Source organism: Capricornis sumatraensis, chromosome 1, assembly GCF_032405125.1.
Source record: "Capricornis sumatraensis isolate serow.1 chromosome 1, serow.2, whole genome shotgun sequence".
NCBI classification, from domain to species: domain Eukaryota; kingdom Metazoa; phylum Chordata; class Mammalia; order Artiodactyla; family Bovidae; genus Capricornis; species Capricornis sumatraensis.
Genome location: NC_091069.1, coordinates 164,752,213 through 164,771,207, shown reverse-complemented (window position 1 = coordinate 164,771,207; position 18,995 = coordinate 164,752,213). Strand labels below are relative to the sequence as shown.

The following is an 18,995-nucleotide window of genomic DNA, read 5'->3' as shown; positions in this document are numbered from 1 at the left end:
CTGCTATAATAAATTATCACAATATTATGGTTTACAACAACACACATTTATTATTTTCAGTTCTGGATGTCAATTCTAAAATGAGTCTTATGTGGCTAACATTAAGATATCAGCAGGGCTGCATTCCTTCTGAAAACTCCAAGGAAGAATCCATTTCTTTGCCTTTTCCAACGTCTAGAGGTAGCCTGCATTCCTTGAGGCATGGCTCCTTCCCCATCTTCATATATGTTACTCTAACCTCACCCTTCCTCATCATACCTTCTCCTAGTTTGACTCTCTTGCCTTTCTCTTATAAGGACCCTTGTGATTACATTAGAATGTATAATTACATTATACACTACACAGATAATCTAGGATAATCGCCATAATTTTATCACATCTGTTAAATCTCTTTTGACATGTAAAGAACATGGTCACAGGTTCTAAGTATTAGAACATGGACATCTTATGGGGGCCCTATTCTGTCTACTATACCATTTTAACAATATTATGTCTTCTAATTCATGAATACAGGATGTCTTTTCATATATTTAGATTTTCTTTAATTTCTTTCAAGGACATTTGTAGGTTTCAATGTACAAGTCTTATATTTAATTTGTTAAATTCTTAAGGTTTTTTTTTTGATGCTATTGTAAATAGATCATTTTCCTGATTTTATGTTTGAATTGTATATTTGCTAGTGTATAGAAATACAATTGATTTCTGTATATTGATCTTGTATCCTACAATTTTGGTAAACTCAGTGTTCTTTTTAGAGATAATGAAAGTTAGATAGTGGTGATGGTTGTGTAACTATGAATATACTAAAACCATTGAATTTTTAAAAGGAGCAGATTTTATGGTTTATGAATTATATCTTAATAAAGTCACTAATGTGTTTGTTCTCTAGTTGAAGTTTTTTTGTGTGTGTTATTAATTGCTTGCCTCCTTATCTGTCTTCCGTTTGTACAATGTAAGTTCTATTAGAGCAGGGATCTAGACTGTCTTATTCATCACTGAATCCCTAAACTTTGGGACAGGGCCTGGCACCCAGGAAAGTATAAGTAAACATTTGTTGAGTCATATTGTTAAGGAGAGCAGTTACAATTGGGTCTGATGGGTCTAGCTGGCAAATGAGGCTCTAGTGAAGTCCCTCTAAAAAAAAGCAAGTTTAGTGATATTAACTAGCAAGCAATTATACAAACTGATAAAAGATGATTGGGTTTGTATTAATTGGCTTTACCCACATTTGCCCTAGGTTTTGGAGCTGATAAAATTCTTTATTAGAGAAGTTCAGTGATTTACAAAGCTAATGTGAGGCAGGCAGTATATAATGAATAAAAGAAAAAAGAGTAAATGAGAACTATTCTAGACTGGTTGAAAAATGGCTACACTTCTTCTTGTATTCAGCCCATTCAATCAAAAATGGAGTCTGTATCTTCACCTCTTGCATCTGGACTGGGCTCATCACTTGATTTGACCAAGGACACCAAGGGGGAAGTGATATTGTGCCCCTTTAAAGCCTATACTTTAAGGAAGCCCTGCATTTTTGTGCAATTTCTCTTGGAGATACAATAAACCAGGGCTCGAATGCTGGAGGATGAAGGGCAAAGTACAGCTGAGGCCAGTCTGGAAGAGCCAGTGCTTCTCTAACCTGCCCAGTAATTTCACATTATGACCACCCCAGCTGAGACCTCTGAAACCTAGTGCATGCGTGCATGCTAAGTCACTCAGTCATGTATCCGACTCTGTTCAAGCCTATTACGGACTGTAGACTGCCAGGCTTCCCTGTCCATGGGATTCTCCAGGCAAGAATACTGGAGTCGGTTGCCACGCCCTCCTCCAGGGGATCTTTCCAACCCGGGGATCGAATCCACATCTCTTGTTTCTCCTGCACTGCAGGCAGGTTCTTTACCACTAGTGCCACCTGGGAAGCCCCAGAGCCTAGTCCAGAGTCCAAATTAGCAGAATCATCCAGCTGACCCATAGATTTATGAGCAAATATAAATATGTATTGCTGTATGCCATTGAGTTTTTATGGTTGATTTTTATGCAGTGTTATTGTGGTAACAAATAATTAATACAGGAATCAACAGGACAAGTAATCAGTATTATGCACTTTGAATTCAATGTCTGGCAGGGTGACTGAGAGGATGGAATGAGAGACATGGATGCATTCAGTGCTTGACTCAGAGTATCATTGCAGGGGCTCCATAAATACTTGTTAAATGAACTGTAGCTTGGAGGTGGGAGGGGAATGGAGTTGAGCCAAAAAAAAAACATTAAAAAAGAAAAAGAAACACCAGAAAAAAATCATAAAACCACTTTGGATTCTGAGCTCCCTGAGGACAGGAGCCATGTCTCTAATCAATGTTTTTACCCTCATCTCATAGCATGTGCTGCAAACACTACAGGTATTCGTAATAAGGAACAGGAAGCTCAACAAGCAAATGGTATTCTGCTCCAGGACTGGCTTCACTTACTTTTGTAGAAAACTTTGTGATTTCTGCTCAGTTCAACGAAGGAAGAGTTCTGTTAGCATTTTCTCTCATTCTGTTTCCCTAGTTAGATGCCAAGAGTTCTCATGTCTCCAGATCTCTATTTTCAGTTTGCCTGTATTTGGAAAAGATTCTATGTTTGTGCAGCTGACTGTAGCACAGTAATCTGGAGTGGCCAAAGATTTCAATAGAGCCTTAGGCCACAACTTTTAAAAATTGTGTTCACTTCAGCAGGCTGCATAACAGCTTTAGAGAGATTGATATCCAGTTATTAACTTAATTTTTCTGTCTGTCGCATTGTTGATTATGTCTGCTAGGTAACTAAAGAGATAAAATCCTATTTTCTAAAATCTAAAACATCAGTGGTAGAGACAGTTTTCCTAAGAGAGGCAGAAAAGATGAACTTCTTTTTCCATGACACTAGAACTCATCTCAATCAAAGTTGGCAGATTTTTGGACCCTTTTTAAATGGAATCCATGCTGGGGTGCCAGGCTTTGGATCTAGTCTCCTTAATTAGGACTGCTCTTCCTCACATGCCCTGCCTACTCCGGTCCCTTCTTGACCTGCTTGCTTTAGGAGCTAAGACTCTGGAGCCAGACTCAGCTCATTTAAGTTCAGTTTCTCAGTCGTGTCCGACTCTTTGTAACCCCATGAACCCCAGCTCACCAGGCCTCCCTGTCTATCACCAGCTCCTGGAGTCTATCCAAACCCAGGTCCATTGAGTCAGTGATGCCGTCCAACCATCTCATCCTCTGTCGTCCCCTTCTCCTCCTGACTTCAATCTTTCCCAGCATCAGGGTCTTTTCAAATGAGTCAGCTCTTCGCATCAGGTGGCCAAAGTATTGGAGTTTCAGCTTCAACATCAGTCCTTCCAATGAACACCCAGGACTGATCTCCTTTAGGATGGACTGGTTGGATCTCCTTGCGGTCCAAGGGACTCTCAAGAGTCTTCTCCAACACCACAGTTCAAAAGCATCAATTCTTCGGCGTTCAACTCCCTTCACAGTCCAACTCTCACATCCATACATGACTACTGGAAAAACCATAGCCTTGACTAGACGGACTTTAGTCGGCAAAGTAACGTCTCTGTGTTCGAATATGCTGTCTAGGTTGGTCATAACTTTTCTTCCAAGGAGCAAGTGTCTTTTAATTTCATGGCTGCAGTCACCATCTGCAGTGATTTTGGAGCCCAGAAAAATAAAGTCTGACACTGTTTCCATTGTTTCCCCATCTATTTGCCATGAAGTAATGGACTGGAGGCCATGATCTTGGTTTTCTGAATGTTGAGATTTAAGCCAACTTTTTCGCTCTCCTCTTTCGCTTTCATCAAGAGGCTCTTTAGTTCTTCTTCACTTTCTGCCATAAGGGTGGTATCATCTGCGTATCTGAGGTTATTGATATTTCTCCCAGCAATCTTGATTCCAGCTTGTGCTTCATCCAGCCCAGCATTTCTCATGATGTACTTTGCATATAAGTTAAATAAGCAGGGTGACAATATACAGCCTTGACATACTCCTTTTCCTATTTGCAACCAGTCTGTTGTACCACGTCCAGTTCTAACTGTTGCTTCCTGACCTGCATACAGGTTTTTCAAGAGGCAGGTCAGGTGGTCTGGTATTCCAATCTCTTTCAGGATTTTCCACACAGTCCACACAGATCACAGTTGTGATCCATACAGTCAAAGGCTTTGGCATAGTCAGTAAAGCAGAAATAGATGTTTTTCTGGAATTCTCTTGCTTTTTTGATGATCCAGCCAGACTGCCTGGGTTCAAATCCCATCTCCTTCATTTAGTGGCTGTGAATTCTTGGTCAAATTACTTAACCTCTTAATACCTCAGTTTTCTTAACTGTCAAATCATAATAATAATACTAGTACTTACTGTTGTCGAGATTTAGATGAAATAATCTACTTAGAAGGTCTAGTGCAGTGCTTGGCATAGAGCAAGTATTTGTTCTGTGTTAGTTGTTATAATCTAATCAATTAATTGAGCTGATAACCAGTTAGTGTATATATACTTTCCGGGTATATTTGCCTGTAGACTGGTGTTTTTCTTTTTAACATTTTTTATTTGAAAATAATTTCAAATTTTTGGAGAAGCAACGTATTGTTACCTAGATTCACTTATTGTCAGCATATTACCCCCTTTGCTATACCATTCTTTGTCTTTGAGTGCATGTGTGTGTTTTCATATATGTGTGTTAGTTGCTCAGTCATGTCCAACTCTTTGCGACCCAATGGACTGTAGCCCACCAGGCTCCTCTGTCCATGGGATTTTCCAGGCCAAAATACTGGATGGGTTGCCATTTCCTTCTCCAGTTTTCACATATAGGTATATATAAATTTGGGGTGAACTATTTGAAAGTAAATTGCATATGTCATTAATTTTTATGCCTAAATACTTCCAAGAATACACGGAAGAACTGTACAAAAAAGATCTTCGTGACCAAGATAATCATGATGATGTGATCACTAATCTAGAGCCAGACATCTTGGAAAGTAAAGTCAAGTGGGCCTTAGAAAGCATCACTATGAACAAAGCTAATGGAGGTGATGGAATTCCAGTTGAGCTGTTTCAAATCCTGAAAGATGATGCTGTGAAAGAGCTGCACTCAATATGCCAGCAAATTTGGAAAACTCAGCAGTGGCCACAGGACTGGAAAAGGTCAGTTTTCATTCCAATTCCAAAGAAAGGAAATGCAAAAGAATGCTCAAACTACCACACAATTGCACTCATCTCACATGCTAGTAAAGTAATGCTCAAAATTATCCAAGCCAGGCTTCAGCAATACGTGAACTGTGAACTCCCTGATGTTCAAGCTGGTTTTAGAAAAGGCAGAGGAACCAGAGATCAAATTGCCAACATCCGCTGGATCATGGAAAAAGCAAGAGAGTTCCAGAAAAACATCTATTTCTGCTTTATTGACTATGTCAAAGCCTTTGACTCTGTGGATCACAATAAACTGTGGAAAATTCTGAAAGAGATGGGAATACTAGACCACCTAACCTGCCTCTTGAGAAATCTGTATGCAGGTCAGGAAGCAACAGTTAGAACTGGACATGGAACAACAGACTGGTTCCAGATAGGAAAAGGAGTACATCAAGGATGTATATTGTCACCCTGCTTATTTAACTTATATGCAGAGTACATCATGAGAAACGCTGGACTGGAAAAAACACAAGCTGGAATGAAGATTGCCGGAAGAAATATCAATAACCTCAGATATGCAGATAACACCACCCTTATGGGAGAAAGTGAAGAGGAGCTAAAAAGCCTCTTGATGAAAGTGAAAGAGGAGAGCGAAAAAGTTGGCTTAAAGCTCAACATTCAGAAAACGAAGATCATGGCATCTGGCCCCATGACTTCATGGGAAATAGATGGGGAAACAGTGAAAACAGTGTCAGACTTTATTTTTCTGGGCTCCAAAATCACAGCAGATGGTGACTGCAGCCGTGAAATTAAAAGACGCTTACTCCTTGGAAGAAAAGTTAGGACCAACCTAGATAGTATATTCAAATGCAGAGACATTACTTTGCCGACTAAGGTCTGTCTAGTCAAGGCTATGGCTTTTCCAGTAGTCATGTATGGATGTGAGAGTTGGACTGTGAAGAAGGCTGAGGTCCGAAGAATTGATGCTTTTGAGCTGTGGTGTTGGAGAAGACTCTTAAGAGTCCCTTGGACTGCAAGGAGATCCAACCAGTCCATTCTGAAGGAGATCAGCCCTGGGATGTCTTTGGAAGGAATGATGCTAAAGCTGAAGCTCCAGTACTTTGGCCACCTCATGCGAAGAGTTGACTCATTGGAAAAGACTCTGATGCTGGGAGGGATTGGGGGCAGGAGGAGAAGGGGATGACCGAGGATGAGATGGCTGGATGGCATCACAGACTTGATGGACGTGAGTCTGAGTGAACTCCGGGAGATGGTGATGAACACAGAGGCCTGCCGTGCTGGGATTCATGGGGTCGCAAACAGTTAGACACAACTGATCGACTGAACTGAACTGAACTGAAATACTTTCAAAGAATAAAATAGTCTCTTATATAATCACAGTGTAGTTGTCAAATTCAATACACTTAACATTGATATGATATTCTTATCTTGCCTGTATTACAGTTGTGCCAATTGATCCAATAATGTCCTTTACAGCATATTTTTCTTCTATAAAAGATCCAGTCTGAGATCAGATATTGTGTTTAGTCATCATGTGTCTTCAGTCTCAGTCAATCTGGAACATTTCCGTAGCTAATTTTTGTCTTTTGTGACACGTTTTAATACAATGTTCAACATTTTGAGTTGGTCTAGTTTTTCCCTCATGATTATAGTAAAAATGGGCTTTTCTGGCTGGAATACTACACAAGTGAAGCTGTGTCCTTTTCAGAGTATCACACCTGGAAGTGTCCATCTTCCTTTGGTCATATTAATATTCATCACCCTGTCAATCATCCAATTTCTCCTCTGTATAGTTAGTATTTTTCCCTTATAACTTCCAAGCTTTTTGTGGGGAATCACTTTGAGGCCATGCAGATATCCTGATCCTCATCAGATTTTCCTCCTAGCTTTAGTATTCATTGATGATTCTTAACCTGATCTATGCAAAATACTGATTTTCCAATTCTGGGACTCTCTCCTTATTTACCAGTCAGTGTTTGGTGTTCTGCTGTAGGCAAGGGTCCTCCCTCCTATGTCAATATTTGCTAATGGCTCCTTTCCCTAATGTAGAAATGTTTTAGTAATTTTGTTGAATTCATTGAATGTATATATGCAAGTATTTAGGTCTTTCCTTTCCTCCTACCTTCCTCCTTCCCTCCCTCCTCCCCTCTCTCCCTTTTTTTCCTTCCTCTCTCCCTTATTGTAAGGATTCATGAATTTCTTGTTTTCTCAGTGGGTTATAATTCACTATTCTCCTTAATTATTTTGGTGCTCAAATTGTCCCAGATATGGTCAATGGTTTTTGAAGTCAGTTTCTCAGTTGCAAAGCTTCATAAAGGTCAAAGAGGGATTCATTTCAGAGGTGGGCCTGTATCACTGAGAAGTTGTATTGCTGTGGTAGCTGTGAGGTTTTTCTACAGATGAGGCTAATCTTTGCCAATAATCTGAGAACTCTACATTGGCTTTGTTTACTTTAGATGCTCAAGAGGAGAGAGAACATTTGTTTATTGTACCTCCTGCCATTCCTTTGTAGTTATTTCACAGAGACCAGGACAAACTATGGAATTCTCAAGTTCAGGCATGTTCAGAGATACAAGGAAAGACTGCAACTCTTTTTCACTGGGGGCTCCACTCTTGGGAAGGGAAATTTCCTTGGTCATGATTATCTCCTTTTCTCCTCTCAGGGAATATTTTGACTGTAAAATTGATGCTGTAACAGTTAAAAAGCACCTAGAATATATTGTCACAGCATATTTATTACTCCTGGCACTTATTATACCACAGGATTTATTTTAGGCATTAATTCTACTTTTTGATGGAATGTTCAAAGCTGTTTCTAAATCTCCATGTTAGGTAAAACTGATTTCCTATATTCCATAAGATCTACACTGAGCATTTTCTGTTCTAAAAAATACCCAAGCTGCCTTTCTGTTGAAGTTTCACTAACTATGAAAATAGGTGTCACTACCAACACTTACTCTGTGTAGGACATTGATATAAACACTGCACTTATACTGATCTGTGAGGGAAATTATTATCTCATTTTACAGATGAGGAAAGTGAAGTACAGAAAGATTAAGTAACTTGCCCAAGATCACACAGTGGCTAAGGTAGAACTGAATCCAGTCAGTATGACTCTGAAGTCTAATGTGCTAACTGCTAAGCAGAGACAGGTGAAGGGGGTTGACATTTCTTGAAGCTCTTGACATACCTGATATAATGGATGAATGCAACAAACAGGCATCCCAAGTAGAAGGAGAAGAAGATGACAAGACTGAGAAGAATAGATTTCACATAAACGGATCCTGAGGGAAGAGAAATAGCTCTGGTCAGGATGTCCTCAGGAGAAAAGAGAACCGTGTTTGGGACAGGACAGCTTAACAGGCCCATCTGCATCATACCCATTCTTAAATCCTAAGATAATCCCATTCAAAGCAGGGAAGCTATTGGAGGTCACCTCGTCATTGTCCATAAATGTCTGCCTTTCACAGTGATGACTTCCTCAGGGAAGCTGGGAGGGACTTCCTATACACGAAATCATAACTGACTTCCCTTTCTTTCTGTAAGGAATTTAACAAAATGCTTTGATTCTCTCTTCTATCTCTAAGGTAAATGTTAGTTTTCTTGTGATGTTTCTCTGGAAGGATGACATTAGCACTGAATGACATGATCTCCTTCCTGACAGGAATCTCTCCACTAAATGCTGGTACAAGGAGAAGAGGGCAGCAGAGCATGGTGGTTAGAATGGACATGAATCCAAGCAAACTCTAGGAGATGGTGAAGGACAGGGAAGCCTGGTGTGCTTCTGTCCATGGGGTCGCAAAGAGTTGGACACAACTTAGTGACTCAACAATAACAACCAAAACTGACCTTTAATGGAAGGAACAATGGTCACTTGAAGATTCTTTGCACGTTGTAGATTCCAAGTCTGGTTTTCCTTTTCTGGTAAAAAAAGAACAAAGCACAATGGGTCAGATACTATGTTCCTGGCCTCTCATCTGAACAGTTGTTTAAAAACTATCCAGGATGAATTCTGGTTGCTAAATTTTCTTTTAGCAAGAGCTATATGAAAACCAAACCACCAAACCTTCAAACCATCTAATACTCTTTGGTTAAAACTTTCCATTTGACCTTAGTTTGGGTGCATTTTGGTAGCACTAAGTGACTTAATTTAGAATGTAGCATTTCTTAAATGAAGAAGCCTTGACCTTTCTGCTCATATCACATATAACTCAATATACCACGGAAATCTGAAGAAAACAGCTGCAAAAATAGAGAGCTCCTTCATCTTTTGGTTTGCATTTTTCTAGCCAGTGAGAATTTGTTTTTCTTATATAGCCATTAAAGGATTTGTAGTTTACAAAAACATTGGATGTTGGCAAAACTCTAGAGCTATGTAACTAAGATATTAAAAAATATATGAGGAGGCACAACCGGGAGCGGATGTATGTATACATTCAGCTGATTCACATTGTTGTTCAGCAGAAACTAACCCACAACATTGTAAAGCAAATATATTCCAATAAAAATTAAAACAGGGCTTAAAAAAAAGAATACATGAGAAGAAGATTCACCTGAATACCAAGAGAAGAGTGTTACACTCACCAGTAAACACTCTCCACATTGGTCACATATGGCCCATCAGCTGTTGAGGGGTCCATGTTTTCAATCAACAGCCTTTTCCATTGCCATGGTAATTAGTGGGTAGTTGCCCACAGCCACTGTATTGTGCCTAAGAGCTTACACATTGGGTAGGTTGTCAGTTGGGATAAGTTGCCCTACTTTGCTTACTTACTATCTTGAAAGGTACAATTTTGGCAGTGGGGATTGAGAATTCTGACTTTTCCTGGGGAAATGATGACTACTGATAAATATAGGTAGCTCCATTACTGCTAGCTACCAAAATGATCTTAGAAAATGGACCTCGATTTGCTGTATTAAAGTCATTGTTTCATGTGTGTGTGTGCACACGTGTGTGTGTTAGTCACTCAGTCATGTCTGACTCTCTGCAACCCCATGGGGTATAGCCCACTAAGCTCCTCTATCTGTGGAATTCTCCAGACAAGAATATTGGAGTGGGTAGTCATTCCCTTCTCCAGGGAATCTTCCTGACTCAGGGACTGAACCTGGGTCTCCTGCATTGCGGGGGAATTCTTTACCATCTGAGCCACAAGGAAGCCCCATTACTTCATAGTAGTAAATATTTGTTGAGTAAAGAGCCAACTTACCTCATATAGTCTGAGGAAGTACAAGACTTTGAAAAGATTCAAGGTGGTAAATGGTATTTTGAAGTATCAATAATGTCTTGAGATCTATTATTTTCTTCCCTTTATTTTTTTCTCAAGTACATCTCAGACTGCCTTATCAAGCCATTGCTGATAACCCTGACTTACTAGAGATGGTTGAAAGGGATCAGAAGGGGCCAAAATGAACTTTTTGGTTCGTTTCCATTCCATTCCATTATGTTTTTCTACATAGCCAAATATTCCTCACTGTTGCTTACCCTGGATGAAGAAAGATCCTCCACAGGCATAATCTTCAGGCTTTATCACAAACACCACAAAGAACTGCTCACCTGGAAAATCCTTCTTCTGCGTAAGACATAAAGATAGAAGAAGGGAGAAAATTCATAGTGGTGGGGGCAAAAAGAAGGAAAGAGAAAAAAAGTAAAGTTCACCCCTCTCCCTAACTCCTTAGGAAGGATTCACACATTCCCATGATCTACTCCAGGTTATCCATAATAAAATAATTGTTATATCCAAGAAATTATGTAGATACAATATTCTGATTTCAGTCTGTCTTGTGCCCACTTGAGTGCTTAGAATTGTATAAAATATATGTCAACAGCCTATGTTTAATAACTAATACTTATATATTAAATTCTTTAATAAACTTTATTTTTAGAGCTGTTTTAGCTTTTTATAGTGTTATAGCTTTTTATAGTGTTTTTATCTTAAAATTCAATGATAAATGACTTTCTGAAAAGTCATTCAGTCAGCAGACAAATAAATAATTTAGGTCAGGGAAGCAAATACTCAAGTTAGGAGACTTGAGTTATAGTCCTGACTTTGACTTTCTCTGAGTGAGCTTCTCTGTGTTCCAGTTTGTTATCCATGAATGAAGCATGGTTGACAAGATAATCTTTAAGATCTAGTATATTTATACAATCTTGACTTTATATTATCCCAAATTTCTGATGTTTAACCTATCCAGAAACTGGCCCAAGACTGAATCAGGAGTCCAGAGAGACGTACTAATTTGTTGCCAAATACATTCAGAGTGAGAAAGTACTGATACACTTTGTTCTTCATTAATTTACTGTCCAGATGGTGTAAAAATCTGAGTTTCCTATTATGCTTATTTTTTGTCCTTTTAAATTTGAGACTATATAATGCTGAGGTGCTAAGGGAAAAAATACTAAAACAAGAGCAGATATTTGAGGTATCAAATATGAGACATTAAAAATTAAAGCCTGACTAATAGAAGGTTTTAGTTCTGATACTTAAATTATAATTAACCCCTCCTCACTCATGACCTGCTATTCAATAAACAGTATCTCCTTACCTAGAGAACATATCAAATTGCAGGTACCTCAAGTAAATACCACTCTAAAGGCAGGAACCGAATCTCTTTGAAAATATGCTGACATGATGTGTATATATTTTTGCTATAAAATTATCACTGAAACAAAAATTTAATTATAATACCAAAAGGGCAAACTTCTACACAAATGTGGTTCATATTCCTTTGAACTTACCCATTCTGTCCAGAGTTGAAGTCCTCTTTTGGTTACTGTCACTAGTACAAATTATCAAGATATGTGTCTTTTAAATTGAAATCTTACTATTTTCAGGTGTCTCAGTGGTAAAGAATCTGCCTGCCAATGCAGGAGATGCAGGAGATTCAGATTTGATCCCTGGATTGGAAAGATCCCCTGGAGGAGGATATGGCAACCCACTCTAGTATTCTTGCCTGGACAATTCCATGGACAGAGGAGCCTGGTGGGCTGCAGTCCATAGGGTCGCAAAGAGTAAGCAACTGAGCATGCATGCAAACATAGCTGATTTACAATAATGTTTTAGTAGAATATATTTAGTTGTTTTAAATTGATCAGATAAACTTTATGCTAAATTGGCACCCCCTTCATTAAGTAGACTGGAATCTTTCACCCTTATCTCTGTAAGCAATCTGTCAGACACCTCTCCTGCTGCATCACAGGTTCCCAAGATTCCCCAAGGGGAACAGGGCACCTGGTAGAGTAGCATTATCCACCAGGTATAGCAATCTTTGTTTTGAAATCAATCAGAAAGGAAAGAGATTCAGTGTACACAGTGAGCGGTAGTCCTTTAGGTTTCTCTAAATTCAGTGGGTGACCAAACTGGTTCAGTAGGTAACCTGATTATAAACTGTGCATTGTCATTGATGATGATGCCCACAGAAGTGATGTCTCACCTGTAGTGTGATGGCAGCTTTCTTAGTCATGGACTGGTAGACACCATTAAATTCCACATTGTGGTCAAGATCGTATACTGGGCACTGTCATGTGCATGGGGGATAAAAAGGAAAATATCACTATTATCATATATACATACCACATATACCACCTGGATCACAGAGGAGGGGGTCCTTACTGAGCCAGAAACCATGAAGAGTTTCCTCCCAGAACAGTCATGAAATAGTTTTCCTAAAATTTGGTGCCTTGTCCTCTGAAGTCAAGGTCACTTAATATTAATATTAAAGAGAACATAAAAGATCTGTCTTAAAGTATATCACACCTTTCCCATATTTTATTAATACTTTATGAGACAGAAAGGGCCTAATGACACAACAAAAAATTCAAAGCTTAGAACAAGCAGTAGGTTTCTGTTTTCCTTGTGCAGTTCACAACTTGGTCTTCCTTATTCTCTGTCACGATCCTCCTTCCCTCCCTTCCTTCCTTTGTTTATCTTGGTGAAGAGTCAACTTCTCTCTATCTCCCCAGATCAATGTCTATAAACACATACTGTGCACTTGCGTGCACAAGATACAGCTTTTACTATTTAGCAGTCTTGTCAGCAGGACAAAGTAAAAGGATGAAATGGTGCTCATGCTCTCTCTCATTTATCCTAAGACAATATAAAACTCCATATTGGAAGGTTGACAAGTTATGAAACTCACCATGATATTTTGGACTGAGACAACAGAACATGGATAAGCCAATGTAGACACAACTTTAATGATAACTGAGTCTACGTCTTCAGGAAATTTGTATAGGAAATACTAAAAATAAAAAAAAAAAGGATTTGTTAATGCTAAGAAATGTTTACAGTCGTAAACTATTTTCTCATGAATAAGGTGGTTTCCTCTAATATGAGGCACAAAGTTCAGATGTAAATCTCAGGAAGCCTCCAGTAATTCAGCTAGCCATTCATCTCTTGCATATTGAGCAGATGCTCTGTGCAGGGCTCAGATACTAGGAATACAGCCATGAGCAAGACAAAGGAGCCATTTCATACAACATTGCTGTATCATTTTTTATGATATTTATTTCTCAACTAAACTTTGCTACACTTCATTCCAATTGCAACTTAAGAAGATACCCCCACCCTTTGAATCAGAGATATGTGAAATGTAACAGGAAACAAAGTTTACTTCTGTGTGGTCATTTTGAAATATGAAGCTCTTCCTTGAAAGGCAGACAAGCTTGTTCTTCAAGAATCTTAACCACCTTCCCATAGGCAAGAATTAGCACTACACCCACCTTTCCCTAGACTTTTTGTGTGTGTGTTTTTTTTTTTTTTGCCAAAGAATCTATTTCTTGGCTGGAACTCAGTGAGATGACATTTAGATTCAAAGACCAAGCCCTACATTTAGGTTCCTGAAATATGTTCACAATTTTGGGCAGGCTAAGATATCTTTAAAAGTATTTCTCAAACATCAGAATAAGGAAGCATTTATAATAGAGGTTATACTATTTACCTACTTAGATTATCAATTCACCAGAAAAATTTATTAACTCTAAGTTTTAAACACGTTGCTAATAACGAAGAAAGGGGACTTCTTCCCAGTAATTTTAAATATAGTAACTGGTTGAGAAGCTTGACATGAAATACATGAGTAAGACTTTGAGGAAAACCAGACAAAGATGCCACAAAAAAAAGAAAACTACAGGCCAATATCACTGATTAAAATAGATGCAAAAATCCTTAACAAAATTCTAGCAAACAGAATCCAATAACATATTAAAAAGATCATTACCAAGTGGGCTTTATCCCAGGGATGCAAGGTCTCTTCAATATCTGCAAATCAATCAATGTAACACACCACAGTAACAAATTGAAAGATAAAAGACATATGATTATCTCAATAGATGCAGAGAAAGCCTTTGACAAAATTCAACATCCATTTATGATAGAAACCCTCCAGAAAGCGGGAATAGAAGGAACATACCTCAATATAATAAAAGCTATATATGACAAACCCACAGCAAACATTATCCACAATGGTGAAAAACTGAAAGCATTTCCCCTAAAGTCAGGAACAAGACAAGGGTGCCCACTCTCACCACTACTGGAAGTTTTGGCCACAGCAATCAGAGCAGAAAAAGAAAGGAATCCAGATTGGAAAAGAAGAAGTAAAACTCTCACTGTTTGCAGATGACATGATCCTCTACATAGAAAACCTTAAAGACTCCACCAGAAAATTACTAGAGCTAATCAATGAATATAGCAAAGTTGCAGGATATAAAATTAACATACAGAAATCCCTTGCATTCCTATACACTAACAATGAGGAAACAGAAAGAGAAATTAAGGAAACAACAATTCCATTACCATTGCAACGTAAAGAATAAGATACTTAGGAATATATCTACCTAAAGAAACAAAAGACCTATATATAGAAAACTATAAAACACTGATGAAAGAAATCAGAGGACACAAATAGATGGAGGAATATACCATGTTCATGGATCAGAAGAATCAATATAGGGAAAATGAGTATACTACCCAAAGCAATCTATAGATTCAATGCAATCCCTATCAAGCTACCAACGGTATTTTTCACAGAACTAGAAAAAATAATTTCACAAAGTGTATGGAAATACAAAAAACCTCGAATAACCAACACATCTTGAGAAAGAAGAATGGAACTGGAGGAATCACCCTGCCTGACTTCAGGCTCTACTACAAAGCCACAGTCAAGACAGTATGGTACTGGCACAAAGACAGAAATATAGATCAATGGAACAAAATAGAAAGCTCAGAGATAAATCCACACACCTATGGACACCTTATCTTTGACAAAGGAGGCAAGAATATACAATGGAGAAAAGACAATCTTTTTAACAAGTGGTGCTGGGGAAACTGGTCAACCATTTGTAAAAGAATGAAACTAGAACACCATACACAAAAATAAACTCAAAATGGATTAAAGATCTATATGTAAGACCAGAAATTATAAAACTCCTAGAGGAAAACATAGGCAAAACACTCTCTGATATAAATCACAGCAGGATCCTCTATGACCCACCTCCCAGAATATTGGAAATAAAAGCAAAAATAAACAAATGGGACCTAATTAAACTTAAAAGCTTTTGCACAACGAAGGAAACTATAAGCAAGGTGAAAAGACAGCCTTCAGAATGGGAGAAAATAATAGCAAACGAAGCAACTGACAAAGAATTAATCTCAAAAATATACAAGCAACTCCTGCAGCTCAATTCCAGAAAAATAAACGACCCAATCAAAAAATGGGCCAAAGAACTAAACAGACATTTCTCCAAAGAAGACATACAGATGGCTAACAAACACATGAAAAGATGCTCAACATAACTCATTATCAGAAATGCAAATCAAAACCACAATGAGGTACCATCTCACACCGGTCAGAATGACTGCTATCCAAAAGTCTACAAGCAAGAAATGCTGGAGAGGATGTGGAGAAAAGGGAACCCTCTTACACTGTTGGTGGGAATGCAAACTAGTACAGCCACTATGGAGAACAGTGTGGAGATTCCTTAAAAAACTGGAAATAGAACTGCCATATGACTCAGCAATCCCACTGCTGGGCATACACACGAAGGAAACCAGAATTAAAAGAGACACATGTACCCCAATGTTCATCGCAGCACTGTTTATAATAGCCAGGACATGGAAGCAACCTAGATGTACATCAGCAGACGGATGGATAAGAAAGCTCTGGTACATATACACAATGGAATATTACTCAGCCATTAAAAATAATACATCTGAATCAATTCTAATGAGGTGGATGAAACTGGAGCCTATTATACAGGGTGAAGTAAGTTAGAAAGAAAAACACCAGTACAGTATACTAACTCATATATATGGAATTTAGAAAGATGATAACGATAACCCTATATGCGAGACAGCAAAAGAGACACAGATGTATAGAACAGACTTTTGGACTCTGTAGGAGAAGGTGAGGGTGGGATGATTTGAGAGAATAGCATTGAAACATGTATATTATCGTATGTGAAATAGATCCCCAGTCCAGGTTCGATGCATGAGACAGGGTGCTCAGGGCTGGTGAACTGGGATGACCCAGAGGGATGGGATGGGGCGGGAGGTGGGAGGGGAGTTCAGTATGGGGAACACGCATACACCCATGGCAGATTCATGTTGATGTATGGCAAAAACCACTACAATATTGTAAAGTCAGTAGCTTCCAATTAAAATAAATAAATTTAAAAAAAAAAGACTTTGAGGAAAACAAACAAAAAAGCCCCCATCTCCAGGCATTAGTAAATCTATCACTTTGAAGGAGTGGTATACCCATTAAAACTTCATTTTGCATTCCATCATCCTCTTAACTAATCTTATCCTGAGAACCAGAGCAATGAAAATAGAACTTTTCAACAATCCAAAACCTTCCAAGTAGGGAAAAATTATCTTAAGATTAAAGAGTATCAATCATTAATGCTACTGTTTGGAAGTCTGTTCATGCCTTGTAACAGATGGCAATGCTCTCAAGAACCCACTTCATTTTGCGGTTTTATTTTGGAGCTTGATTCAAATACATAGAATACAGGGCTCTTCCAAAGGTGAATACTCTGGAATTCCAAACATGTGTTCTTAGGGAATACATGTTCTTAGGGAAACCATACTTTGTTATCTCAAAGGCATTATTATGGCTAGTATCACCAAGATAATCACGATGGTGTGATGACTCACCTAGAGCCAGACATCCTGGAATGTGAAGTCAAGTGGGCCTTAGAAAGCATCACTACGAACAAAGCTAGTAGAGGTGATGGAATTCCAGTTGAGCTATTTCAAATCCTGAAAGATGATGCTGTGAAAGTGCTGTACTCAATATGCCAGCAAATTTGGAAAACTCAGCAGTGGCCACAGGACTTGAAAAGGTCAGTTTTCATTCCAGTCCTAAAGAAAGGCAATGCCAAAGACTGCTCAAACTACCGCACAATTGCACTCATCTCACACACTAGTAATGTTCAAAATTCTCCAAGCCAGGCTTCAGCAATAAATGAACCGTGAACTTCTTGATGTTCAGGCTGGTTTTAGAAAAGGCAGAGGAACCAGAGATCAAATTGCCAACATCTGCTGGATCATCGAAAAAGTAAAAGAGTTCCAGAAAAACATCTATTTCTGCTTTATTGACTATGCCAAAGCCTTTGACTGTGTAGATCACAGTAAACTCTGGAAAATTCTGAAAGAGATGGGAATACCAGACCACCTTACCTGCCTCTTGAGAAATCTGTATTCAGATCAGGAAGCAACAGTCAGAACCGGACATGGAACAACAGACCGGTTCCAAACAGGAAAAGGAGTACGTCAAGGCTGTATATTGTTACCCTGCTTATTTAACTTATATGCAGAGTACCTCATGAGAAGCGCTGGGCTGGAGGAAGCACAAGCTGGAATCAAGATTTCTGGGAGAAATATCAATCACCTCAGATATGCAGATGACACCACCCTTATGGCACAAAGTGAAGAGGAGGTAAAAAGCCTCTTGATGAAAGTGAAAGAGGAGAGTGAAAAAGTTGGCTTAAAGCTCAACATTCAGAAAACGAAGATCATGGCATCTGGTCCCATCGCTTCATGGGAAATAGATGGAGAATCAGTGGAAACAGTGCCAGACTTTATTTTTGTTGGGGGGGGGGGGAAGGCTCCAAAATCACTGCAGGTGGTGATTGCAGCCATGAAATTAAAAGACACTTACTCCTTGGAAGGAAAGCTATGACCAACCTAGATAGCATATTCAGAAGTAGAGACATTACTTTGCCAACAAAGGTCTGTCTAGTCAAGGCTATGGTTTTTCCAGTGGTCATGTATGGATGTGAGAGTTGGACTGTGAAGAAAGCTGAGTGCTGAAGAATTGATGCTTTTGAACTGTGGTGTTGGAGAAGACTTGAGAGTCCCCTGGACTGCAAGGAGATCCAACCAGTCCATTCTAAAGGAGATCAGCCCTGGGATTTCTTTGGAAGGAATGATGCTAAAGCTGAAACTCCAGTACTTTGGCCACCTCATGCGAAGAGTTGACTCACTGGCAAAGACTCTGATGCTGGGAGGGATTGGGGGCAGGAGGAGAAGGGGATGACAGACGATGAGATGGCTGGATGGCATCACTGACTCGATGGATGTGAGTCTGAGTGAACGCCGGGAGTTGGTGATGGACAGGGAGGCCTGGCGTGCTGCAATTCATGGGGTCGCAGAGAGTCGGACACGACTGAGCGACTGAACTGAACTGAACTATTAGCAGTAATGAAAATGAATGCCATATATATTCCTACATATTCTAGGAGTTAGTTTTGTGCAAGTTGTAGACCTCTACTGAAGTCTTATCTATAAGCCAAAGCATTACCAATCTTCTGCTTTTGTAAATTGCCTTAAATTTTATTAATTTAATTAC

At 38.9% G+C, this 18,995-nt stretch overlaps 1 protein-coding gene across 5 annotated transcripts in view; it reads right to left on the bottom strand.

Annotated features, from left to right (window-relative positions):
• Positions 1 to 18,995, bottom strand: part of SIDT1 (SID1 transmembrane family member 1) — a 102,122-nt gene that overhangs the window by 40,122 nt on the left and 43,005 nt on the right. For 3 of the 5 annotated variants that reach the window (XM_068964080.1, XM_068964089.1, XM_068964071.1), the window contains exons 5-9: positions 13,284 to 13,385; positions 12,579 to 12,662; positions 10,630 to 10,717; positions 8,997 to 9,068; positions 8,338 to 8,431 (exon numbers count right to left, since the gene is read on the bottom strand). In XM_068964080.1, coding sequence (XP_068820181.1) covers positions 8,338 to 8,431; positions 8,997 to 9,068; positions 10,630 to 10,717; positions 12,579 to 12,662; positions 13,284 to 13,385 — 440 coding nt within the window. The remainder of the gene's footprint in view (positions 1 to 8,337; positions 8,432 to 8,996; positions 9,069 to 10,629; positions 10,718 to 12,578; positions 12,663 to 13,283; positions 13,386 to 18,995) is intronic. The other 2 variants (XM_068964097.1, XM_068964107.1) reach the window with 2 other exon arrangements.